Source organism: Eurytemora carolleeae, unplaced genomic scaffold (assembly GCF_000591075.1).
Source record: "Eurytemora carolleeae unplaced genomic scaffold, Eaff_2.0 scaffold769, whole genome shotgun sequence".
Classification (NCBI taxonomy): domain Eukaryota; kingdom Metazoa; phylum Arthropoda; class Copepoda; order Calanoida; family Temoridae; genus Eurytemora; species Eurytemora carolleeae.
The window spans coordinates 1-11,853 of NW_019397622.1; the positions used below are offsets into that span (position 1 = coordinate 1).

Sequence of the window (11,853 nt, forward strand, 5' to 3'; positions counted from 1 at the left end):
AAAAGAGAAAACTATAAAATTCGATCAGATAGAAACTAGAGCTATAGCTCTACATGATTATCGCTTCAAATAATTAGTGTTTAGAAAAATAGTCCCAAGCAATCCGCAAGAAAAAAACCGGTTTTATTTTACACTGTACAGTGGGAGAAAGAAGTTCTGAAGAGACATTAAGTACAGTTAGCATTTATAGGTACAGATGATTGACACTTAAGATTCAATTCTTTTCCCATATTTCATGGCTATTGGTTCAATGGTTAGTATACAATCAAAATTGTTTCACATTCACATACAGATTATTTTATAAATATTGGATTCTATAATTTCCAAAATTATCCATTCTCCCCTCATCTTTATTATAAGTTTGCTTCTGGGAAAGTGAATGAATTTTGGGAGAAACAAATTTTTATCTTTTTATAAAGAAATTTTTTTGAGAGGGGGAGAGAAATTCGAAGAAAAAGTTATACTTCTTAATTTCTCTATGAGGAAATTATATACTAGAAATTATATCATCTTTCTAACATTAAAAAGGGGGGGGGGGCGAGATAATACGATTAGGATTCGGGAACAAATCCTTATCCTTCTGGATATCCACAAGTGTATTATAAAATTGACCCTGTATATTATACATAGGAGAGTTGACACTCAATAAAGGGGTTAAACAAAGGGAAGGTGTTTATTGTATTGTGCAATTTATTTACGGTACTATTATATTTCTAAACAATGTTTACGGTCAACATCTAGACTTGTGCTTAACCGGTTTTAATTCGAATTTGATCCATTAAACATTCAACTCTAAAAGCACACAACATTGACAATAACAACTGCCACCCCCAGAGAGCAACATTTTTGAGTTGGAGGTCTGGCTACCTTTTCATTTCCCAGAATTTGTTTCCGAGATGATTTGGCGGATTTAAGAATTAAAGATTCCCGGATTTACTTTAAGCTCGTCACCTTTAAACTGTGAACTGGATATCGAGTTAAGCTGCTGAATTACTAGGCTTAGCCAGTTCTCCAATACAAAAATTCCCAGCTCAGGGTTAGGTCAAATTATTTTTGTATTTACAGGTATATTGGTCCAATAAGATTATGTAAAAAGTTTTTGTAGATGTTAACATTTAAGACAACAAACATTTCTGAAGCAAAACAATATTCGTATGGTTTAAAGTTTAAAGGGTTTAAGTCGCCTTGTACTTTATCCGAGGGAGATTTAAAATTATGTTAATGATACTTTTATCTAAATATTTGTACAACAAAAAGATTATATTAATTTTTTTAAGTAAATGCCGAACTCGATTTTATCACAATGAGGTTAATAAATGAAAAAAAAATAATAATTATTCAGTAATTAACAATTCAACATGCAGGTTAATAAATGCAGAGTTTATAAAAATTGATTCATCGAAATAAAAATAAATCAATTCTGATGGAAAAATACCAATTTTACGCATAAAAAAAAACAAGTTATACAAATAGGAGTTAATGGAATAAAATTTAAAAAATTTAACAGTTTTGATGCGACTAGAAAAAGGACTAAAATTACGAGAATCAAATTAGTTAATCTACGATTTAAAAATCTAATTGTTTTTGTTTAAAAGTGCGTCAGTGTTCTGGGTTAGTTCATGAAAAATTTTAAAGGGCTGTCTATGTGATTTCAAGTGACACGCTCCATTGATTAATCCACGAGTCAATATTTAATGAGATATCATTCATTTTCAGATAGAAAAACAATGATAACTTCTTCATTTTAACTCATAAATAGATGTGATTGTAAATTGTAAATTGTAACTCTTGAATTGAGAGTTCCTTTAAGCTGCCAAATACATGCTGCCTAGAGATCATGGTACCATAGAGAATTTACCAGAGCTCTTTATTTTGTTGAAGAATAACAAACAATTTTAAATTGGAAAAAAAATCTCTTTTTTTATGACTTAATTGGGTAAGAAAAAGAACCTTGCCGGTTTTTCCCCCCCCCCCCCGCTTATTTGAAAATCAATATTTTCAAAATTCTTCAAAATATATACTCCTGGAATTTAAACGAGAGTTTATATGCCTAGTTGCTAAAAGTGATTGTACATCGAATTGTTTTAATTCTTTAAAAAGAACATATTGATTGATTGAAATTGGAGGTGGTAGAAAATGTGTAAGGCAGGGTCCGATTGGATGTTGTCAAAGCTGTTCTTATCTCTGATTGGATAAATTACTATTCTCTAGTAAAATCCTAGTCTGACTTCTGATTGGTTGATTCCTGTTCTGATCTCTGATTGGTTGAAATCCTTTTCTCCGATTTCTGATTGGTTGAAATTATATTCTATGATTTCTGATTGGTTAAAATCCAACTCTCTGGTTCCTGATTGGTTGATTACACAAGGAAGCTTCTCATTGGATCCCAGATTCTCAACGGCGCAGCTAGCTATCCTCTGAAAAACACAGAGATAAAATTATGGGACAATGGCTACAGTGCATATTTTCTGAAAACTTTCATCATTTTCAAAGTTCGCATTTGCTTTTTGGAAGGAAAGGGCGGGGGCAAGAATTTTAAAGGAATAAACACCCGACCCCTACTAAAACATTTCAGAATTTTTTAACCTTTTAAGTCTGAAAAATGAGAACATTTGAGAACTATCACTACGTAATTTAGACAGAGTGTTCGAGTGTACAGTGTAAGAGATTACACTATCGCTTGAATTTCCCTGGGCTCAATTTGCAGCTCGAAAAATACAGATATCGCCATCTTTCATAAACAGAAAAAGGTTAAAAGCCGGACATGTCATTCTATTTATTTTTTACTTATTTTTCACTTGATCAATGACCATCCTTGAGGCGAAAAAAAAGCATTTTACTGAAATTCACATGCGCAACTGGGAGAAGCTTAGATTGTCTCTTTGTCTCAGATACATCTCTTGTCTCTAAAAGAGAAAACTATAAAATTCGATCAGATAGAAACTAGAGCTATAGCTCTACATATATTATAAATTAAAACAAAATTACCTTGTATTATCCGTCAGCTGTTGTATCTTAGCAGACAGAAAAGTGTGAATGACAAAAACCAGAGGTTTTGGGTTTTTTCCTATGAAAAAAATCATAAACTTTATTGTTAAAATATCAATATCTATACATATATCTGTTTGATAGTTTTAATCAAAGTAAATTAATTTTCAAATTTAGTATACTCCCCTGGAACTAACACTTTAAATCACCTTGATCAAGTTGAACAATCCCTTTAATTTACCTAGATCATAATGAACAATCCCTTTAATTTACCTAGATCAAGGTGAACAATCCCTTTAATTTACCTAGATCAAGTTGAACAATCCCTTTAATTTACCTAGATCAAGTTGAACAATCCCTTTAATTTACCTAGATCAAGTTTCGAACAATCCCTTTAATTTACCTAGATCAAGGTGAACTATCCCTTTAATTTACCTAGATCAAACTCCTCCTCACCAGTCTCTCGGAACTGAAGCCAAAGCAGTCTGAATAAAAATATTCAGATTAATATTCAAGAGATTTTTTTTTTAAAAAGCCTTAACCCCTTAACTCTTTAAAACTTAAAATGTAAATATTTTGTGAGCTTCAAAAATTATTATTATTATTTTAGTTTGGACAACCCATCTTTCAGTAACTTAGAGGTTGGCCATCGCAGAAACAGAAACGTACCAGGGTAAAGACGTTACTGCTCTCACAAACCGATTTCTGGATTTTTATAGTTTTCAATACCTACCTTCGTCATCACTAGAAGTGACAAGGTCTGGAGAATATACCTAGCTCCATCATCACTAGAAGTGACAAGGTCTGGAGAATACATCTAGCTCCGTCATCACTAGAAGTGACAAGGTCTGGAGAATATACCTAGCTCCGTCATCACTTGAAGTGACAAGGTCTGGAGAATATACCTAGCTCCATCATCACTAGAAGTGGCAAGGTCTGGAGAATATACCTAGCTCCATCATCACTAGAAGTGACAAGGTCTGGAGAATATACCTAGCTCCGTCATCACTAGAAGTGACCAGGTCAGGGAAGGGTCTGGAGAATATAAACTGCTCAAGTTTGAGATCACGGAGTAGAAAACCCTCATCAGCATCCACGCATAGTTCACAAGATCTTCCCTGAATACAAGAGTTAACTCAATACATTATTCAACAGATCAATCAATCATCAATCAAGCAATCATTCATTCATCCATTCTTTAAATAATTCAATCCATAAATTAATGAATCCATTTATATTTTCATCCATTATTCCATCAATTAATCAATCCGTCATTCTGCAAATGATTGATCGATCAATCAATATATCACCCCATCAATCAATCCGTCGTTCGTTCAATGAATTATTTATCTATCAATATATCTATCCCCCCATCAATCAGTCCATGGATCAATTAATCAATCAATCAATCAATTAATCAATTCATCAATCCTACAATAAAACAATAACATTCAATATATCAATTAGAGAATCCAGCTTTCAATCAATCAGTCCATCAATCATCAATCCATCAATCCATCAATCCATCGATCAACTAAAAAATCAATCAAGCAAAAAAAACAAAACAATCAAGCAATCAACCAACCAATTAATTAAAACAATCCGCCAGATTAATAACTGGTTTTCCTACCTTGTAGGTGACCTGAGTGACCCACTTCTTGACCCGCCTAGCTGCAGCTAAGGTAGATGCTACAATTCTTGTAGCCCACGCAGCCTAACAAAAAGTAGCAATATTTGAATTTAGACAAATAAATTTCATACTAGACAAAGAAAGAGGTAGCTCTTTGGCCTGAACACTTTTTGTAATTGTTATTTTCCTTAACTGTATTCTCGTACTTAAATAAAATATATATCTATTTAATCTGGTATTCAACTCGTTACAGTTAAGAATTTCTTTTCGATATAAAACAAACATAATTTTGATTAAAAATCTTTGATAAAAGTTCTCAACTTCCTCTTTATTTGTTTTCAAAATCCACTGAACAACGAAATCCTGTCTATGTATTTCCTTGGTTGTCTAGGATGTAAGAAGTTATAAGTACATGATTTATTGATTTACGGGATATGTTGAAGAGAGGACAGTTTATAATAAGTTATTCTTAAAATTGAATTGTAAGGAAAATTTATATATGATTTCAATCAATGTATATTTGTTGAATGTTTTTTGAATTTTACATCCATGATTTACGTAAAAATCTTATTTGTGTAAATTTAAAAAAAGAACACCACTAAACATTAAAAAGATATTAAACATGAAGTAGAACTAGAAAGCAATCTAGTAAATATTGTGACAGCAGGGATACATAATTTTACAACAGGGGTATATAATTTAAAACACAACTTTGTAGATCTGAGCCCGCGATTTAAAAAATTCTGGAAAATATGGCTCGGGTCTAAGCTGTCGTTGGGTCTTATTTATGGCTTGAGATTTCGGATTAAAGTTGCATCTTATTTTCAACAGATTTGAGTTTAAAAAACCGATTTAATATTCTATTTGGCGGATTTTCATTACAGGAATTGGCGCATTCCAGGTTTTTATGAGAACAAAAAGCAACATTGAGCCTTATTCTCCACTAAAACCAACCAAGGTCGGTTTTAATTTCATTGGGCCTAACTCCTTAAGTCGAGCCGAAGATCTTGCAGCTGTCAATCACGTGACACCAGCTGTCGTCAGAGTTGGGTCTTAGATTGGGTCTTAAAGTCAGGTTTAAGGAATTAAGGCTCGAGCCGAAGTTTTTAAATCGCGGGCTCAGGGGAAAAATAGAAAATTGGACATAAACTTGCAGTCCCGCCTCTTTTGGATACTTTTTACCAAAAAAAAGTTTTAAAAGGGGGGCTATTTTTTACAGAAAACATTTACCCCTGAGCTAAATAATGCTGTGTTAATAAGAGATAACAAACCTGGTCGCTCTTATTATCTAGAGAGATAACATGACAACTCACTCCCTCCTCTCCTCCATGTCTAAACACATCTATAAATTAGAAAACAAATATTTAAACTAAATTAACATCAGGGGTGTATATTTTCCTAGAAAAAAATCGTCCCCACCCCGTCTTCTCAGAAACAAGGGTTTTATTCGCTGAATTTGGGAAAATAACTGGTTTTAAAAGGAAAATGAACCAATATTTGATATGAAAAAGGAGAAGAAAAAAACTTGCCTTTTCATGTTTATTTAAAAAAAAAATATTTTCCCCGGGAGGGGTGGGGGGGGAGGGTAGTACTTAAAGATATACACCACGGATTAACATTTTTAATTTTTTTTCTGAGGGACTATAATCGTAATGATAAGTGACCCACAAGGGTATCCTTGAAACCTATCTCATCAAAAATGTGTAAGATATTGCCGTTTTTCCAGGTTTCAATAATATTTGGAACTAAAATCTACTTTATTTACTCTATAGAGGTTTGGTCCATCATCATTACCGAATTTCAAATAGTTTCGTCAACATTTGATCAAGATTAGGGAGAAAGTTGTTAGACAAAATAAAATATTTGAAAAAAAGCTGTTAAATGACTAACTATGTTAACCTGATGCATATTGAATACTGTTCAGGTTGGAACACAGCTGTTCGGTTGTTCACGAGACGAGTCTGTATCAGTCTTAATAATCAATCAATCAATCAATCAATCAATCAATCAATCAATCAATCAATTATTTAAAAAATCAATTTATCCAAAAATCTAATACAATCAATCTATTAAATCAATGAATCATATCAATCAGTCCAATCAATCAATCAATCTAATATATGTAAATAAAATATGATCAATTGTTTACCTAATTATATATATTCCTTAATGAACAAATGGATTCGAAAATGGAAGGATAAATAAATTATATATCAAGAAACAAGCAAATGAAAAAACAAAACCTAAGACATCTAAGTGGTGTACTCCACTGCTGAGGAGTACTAGGAACAGTATCCCACCAGAGTAAATGGGATTCAGTTAACCCCAGGAGTACCTAGACAATATAATCCCTTTAATTAACCCTAGGAGTACCTAGACAACACAACACCTTTAATTAATCCCAGGAGTACCTAGACAATATAATCCCTTTAATTAACCCCAGGAGTTTCTAGACAACACAACACCTTTAATTAACCCCAGGAGTACCTAGACAATATAATCCCTTTATTTAAGCCCAGGAGTACCTAGACAATACAATCCCTTTAATTAAGCCCAGGAGTACCTAGACAATATAATCCCTTTAATTAAGCCCAGGAGTACCTAGACAATATAAACCCTTTAATTAACCGCAGAAGTACCTAAACAATATAATCCCTTTAATTAACCCCAGGAATACCTAGACAATACAATCCCTTTAATTATTTTTTGGAGTACCCAACAAATTCACATCGCCCCTTTTAATGTTGAACCCTGCCCANCCCCCTTGGCATGATTAACCCTACCAACCTGTGTCCACCCTCCCCCACTGCTTGTACCACTGTCAAATGAGGATTCACTAGAGGCTGATGTTACAGGATCCTGAACTTGAATCCGGGCCCAACCTATTCTACCTAGAAGGAGATAAGTATAAGAGCACAACCCGTAGAGACCAGGATTGACTAGATCAGAGACTATAGTTAGGCTTTTCTGACTATTTAGCCGAGATATTTGTTAAAATCTTGTTCATTGTCTGAACGTGAAAGGAATGCGCCTAAAACGAGATTTTTTCTGATGTTACAGGATGTTGAACTTGAATCCGGGCCCAACCTATTCTACCTAGAAGGAGATAAGTATAAGAGTACAACCCGTAGAGACCAGGATTGACTAGATCAGAGACTAGTTTGGCTTTTCTGACTATTTAGCCGAGATATTTGTTAAAATCTTGGTGATTGTCTGGACGTGAAAGGAATGCGCCTAAAACGATATTTTTTCTGATGTTACAGGATGTTGAACTTCAAGCCGGGCCCAACCTATTATACCTGAGGCCGTTCCTTCCATAGAAAGAAAGGAGAAATTATCTATCTATCAGATGAGAAATTAGCATGAGACATCTAGCGGCCAACATATCGTCCCCCATAGTACGTGAACTACACGACCACTATCTTTAGAGAGAACGGGCTCTGGAGGAAGATAAGAATAACAGTACAACTGAGTGTACATGTACAATACACATTTAAAAATGTAAAATGTGTATTTACTAGTGTAAATGTTTCTTGTCAATAGCATGAATAAAAATTTACTACATGGAGGATATTCTTTTGATTAGAGCAAAAAATTATCTTTCAAAATATAAAAAATATAAAAATACAAGATTAAACTTCAGAGTAAAAGAAAAGAAGAAAGAGGTGACATAAAGACAATGAATTTCGACAGAGGAAAGAGAACTTATTAAGAGAAGAGAGGTTTGAAAAGAAGAAAAAAAGGTCAAATAATGCCGAAAGACGACCTACCTACTCCACAGCCCAGGCTTCTGCCGGCTAATAGCCCCGCTTCAGAAAAGGTCTCTCGGACAACAGCTGCAATATTAGCGGCCCAATCAGCAGCTATCCCAGCTGTTTCCGCTCTGAAAAAAAAAAATTAGAAAATTCTCAATTTGACCTTTATTTTTTAAAAATCTCTTTCCTACCTAAACACACAAGATGATTTCTGATCCGGGCACAGAACTTCAAAACATCTGGCAGCCTCATCCCCAGAAACACATTGCCTGAAAAGTTGCTGTGTAGGGGCCATATTTAATCAGTTTACAAAATTAGAAAAATCATCTTTGTTGGTTTTTAAAAATAGACTAAATGATTTATCGGGTTAAATAGTAATTCATTGCATTATTTGTTAAAAAAAAATTATGGTTGTTAAATTTTTTAAGTTCCAATATAAATTTCGTGCTCTTTATGTTTGTTTTAAAGTTGAATAAGTTCTCAAAAGTAGAAATGGAAAATTGGTTGGTTTACAAGTGTGCAACTGGTACTTTGTTTGTTTTCAGAAGTAGAATACCTTGAAACAATGGAGAAGTGTAGCGGTATATTCCTGCTATCTGCTCTTGAGCTGGCAGGGGGAAATCTACTGGATTCAGGAACCAGGAAGGAATCCAACCCGTCCCAACCAATACTTCCCAGTAAGGTCGCCTTAATTATTATAACCATGATTTAAAACATTTCTTATAAAATAATTTACAACTAAAAAGGACAATTGTAGAATAGAGTGGCATGCCCGATACACTGAGGAACACTTGAAATGTTAATGTGAGTAAAAATTGGGAAGATTTTGTAGGAATAAGGTTCAATTCTGTAAGATTACGTTCTTTGTCTCTGCTACATAAAATCCGCAAACAGACTGTTAAAGATAACCCATAATTAAAATTAGAAATTCTTGAAAAGAAAATGGAGGAAGAAATTCTCATAAAATTCTTTACAGGGGGAATCAGCACATGTGGGGCCTGAAAATCCCCTGAAATCCAGTTTTCACTGGTCCAAGGGGCCCCCATAGCCCCACCTGACTACGCTTATGATTAGAATCACAAAAATTTTTTCAGTTGAGTTACTGACCTTGAGAAAGTATGGAGTAACTTCCTTTAAGTATCTGACTTCCAAGTTAACCTGAAAATAAATAAACTATCATACATTTAACAGGAACAGAAAGACGACATTTATTCAGAATAGTTTTTTAAAACATTACAGTTGCTCTACATATTGATGAAAGTTGTAACTAGGTGATACTTATTTTTATTGTACTGTACTGTACTGTACTTCACCTGTGGTCCCGTATTCTTGAGTACTCTCACAGCATCATCATGAGTAGCATCCCTTGTTAGATAAAATATGGAAAGGAAGATGTATAGATAGATAGATATAGATCGATGGAACTAGTTGAACATATGATACAATAAAATCATAAAAAATGTTGAATTCGTCATAAATAGATAAATAGATAGATATAGTTATATAGATCTATAAATATTTAAGATATAGATAGATACATCGATTGGAATGAATAGGCAGATATAGATATTTAGATATTAATTATTGAGCAATAGATAGATGATAGATACAGAGTTACCCACATACTATGAGACTGTAAAGACGACTAGAAACTCATAAAACATGACATTTAGAAGTTCAAATTAAGGTTTCTCCTTGAAATATAGTCTTTAAACAGCTTGTTTAAAATTTGGCAACGAAAGAAAAAAGTTTATACTTCCAGGCCGATAATAAATAATATATGAAAAAAAAACAGTAAAAATTCCGTACGGTCGTTTCTGAAGTCTCATCCTTTGTGGGTAACCCCGTAGAAGGTTATATAAATCGATATATTTATCCCCACCTAAGATCTACTCCATCCACACTGAAGATTGCGTCTCCGACATGTAGCGCGCCGGTCAGGTCCGCAGCCATCCCAGGGAATATTTTAGAAATCAAGATCGGCATCTTGTTCTCTATGCCACCCTGAGGCATTGTAAATCCTGTCAATTGGGAGGGAGGGGGGAGGGGGGGTCTCTATCCCCCAAGTATATTATAAACCCTTTTAAAGTTAAGTGGAAAAGATCGATTAGGAGTCGGCAGGAAATAAAAACCTTCTTTGAAAAATAAATAATAATAATGCAGGTCACAGAGAACCCTCTCAGTTTGGAAATATTCCTAATTGAATTAAATTATATTTAAAATAATCTTGATTTTGACAGTTTTACAATTCCTTAATTGATATTCCAAGTCCACCATTTTCATTAGACTTGTACACGGTCACCTCTCTTCGGCCTGTACATAAATCCTTTTCATTTATTGTACATAAATCCTTTTCATTCCTTGTACATAAATCCTATTCATTTCTTGTACATAAATCCTCGTCATTTCTTGTATATAAATCCTTTCCATTTCATGTACATAAATCTTCTTCTTAACAACTTTATTCAATACAAAACAAATCGACAATAGTATTCTTCATTTATAGAATCATAGAGAAAAACGTCTCGTTCTACCTATTGCCGTACCGAGCTGCTTTTCGCAGAGCTCTCCATTAATTAAGATTTGATCAAAATAATTTACAAGCGTAGTTGCAGACTTTTCATCTTTAAATTGAAATGTGAACATGAACTGAATGACTTTTCATCTATACATCTATATGAATAAAAGAGAGGAAAAAAAACAAAGCAACAAAAAGGACATAAAATAAAAATCTATAGTACTGGAAAACCGAAAAAAAGGGGAATGACTTTTCATCTTATTGTTTTAGAAAAAAATAAAAACAATTAAAAACAAATCAAAGAAAAAACATAAATCCTTTTCATCACGTGTAAATAATTTCGATCAAGTTCGATATTTTTGATGTACAAAAATTGTATCAATTTTAAATTAATAAATTATATCAATCTCATAAAACCTCAATCTTGAAAACAAAAGTAAATTTTCAAGTCTTCATAAAAAAACGTTAACTAATATTTTAACATAACAAAAGGAAAGCAAACCATATGGAAAGTTTAAGGAAATTTTTATTTTAGGGAGTACGTCAAGTACAGTTTCTATCTACAATAAATGTGCAAAAAATGACAATCCTCAAGTTCGAAATTGATTGGAGGGGGGGTGGGGAGGAGGAAGAATATGTATGAAATAATTTAGAAAATTAACCTGGAGGGACATCCTTGGGTATTGATATATCTGTATCCGCCTGTAAAAAAATAGGATGTTTTCAAAATAAATTTTTTAAATAATAACAATTAATGTCATGCCTCCAAAGTAAGTTTACCCCAAACACTGAGAGGGAAGACGATTTCATAGATTAAGGGGAAGCTATAATAATTGACCAAGTTTTACTCAAATTAAACCATTTCCAGCTACAACAACCACTGCAAAATTATCCTCTTAAAGAATGAATTAACTTATAAGGGACTTATTTTTCAATAAAATGAAAACGTATAACCCCCCCCC

General features: G+C 33.2%; 1 protein-coding gene across 1 annotated transcript; it reads right to left on the minus strand.

Annotated features, from left to right (window-relative positions):
• Positions 1–213: 213 nt before the first annotated feature.
• Positions 214–11,646, minus strand: LOC111715227 (alpha-1-syntrophin). The gene is made up of 17 exons (XM_023490532.1): positions 11,554–11,646; positions 10,625–10,686; positions 10,256–10,377; positions 9,687–9,738; positions 9,481–9,531; positions 8,930–9,060; positions 8,565–8,642; positions 8,389–8,501; positions 7,406–7,509; positions 6,862–6,953; positions 6,518–6,589; positions 5,890–5,950; positions 4,619–4,702; positions 3,982–4,106; positions 3,424–3,473; positions 2,989–3,067; positions 214–2,417 (listed from the first exon to the last, which is right to left on the minus strand). The coding sequence occupies exons 3-17, from the start codon at positions 10,357–10,359 to the stop codon at positions 2,411–2,413; spliced, it is 1,203 nt and encodes a 400-aa protein (XP_023346300.1). The 5' UTR covers positions 10,360–10,377; positions 10,625–10,686; positions 11,554–11,646; the 3' UTR covers positions 214–2,410.
• Between the last annotated feature and the right edge of the window lie 207 nt (positions 11,647–11,853).

Excerpts from the sequence above, each read along its gene's own strand:
- LOC111715227 (XM_023490532.1), bottom strand. The coding sequence starts at position 10,359 with ATGCCGATCTTGATTTCTAAAATATTCCCTGGGATGGCTGCGGACCTG. Across the intron at positions 9,061-9,480 it reads TTACTCCATACTTTCTCAAG|GCGACCTTACTGGGAAGTAT; the intron begins GTCAGTAACTCA and ends ATAATAATTAAG. Across the intron at positions 6,954-7,405 it reads GTGGGGGAGGGTGGACACAG|GTACTCCTGGGGTTAACTGA; the intron begins GTTGGTAGGGTT and ends TATATTGTCTAG.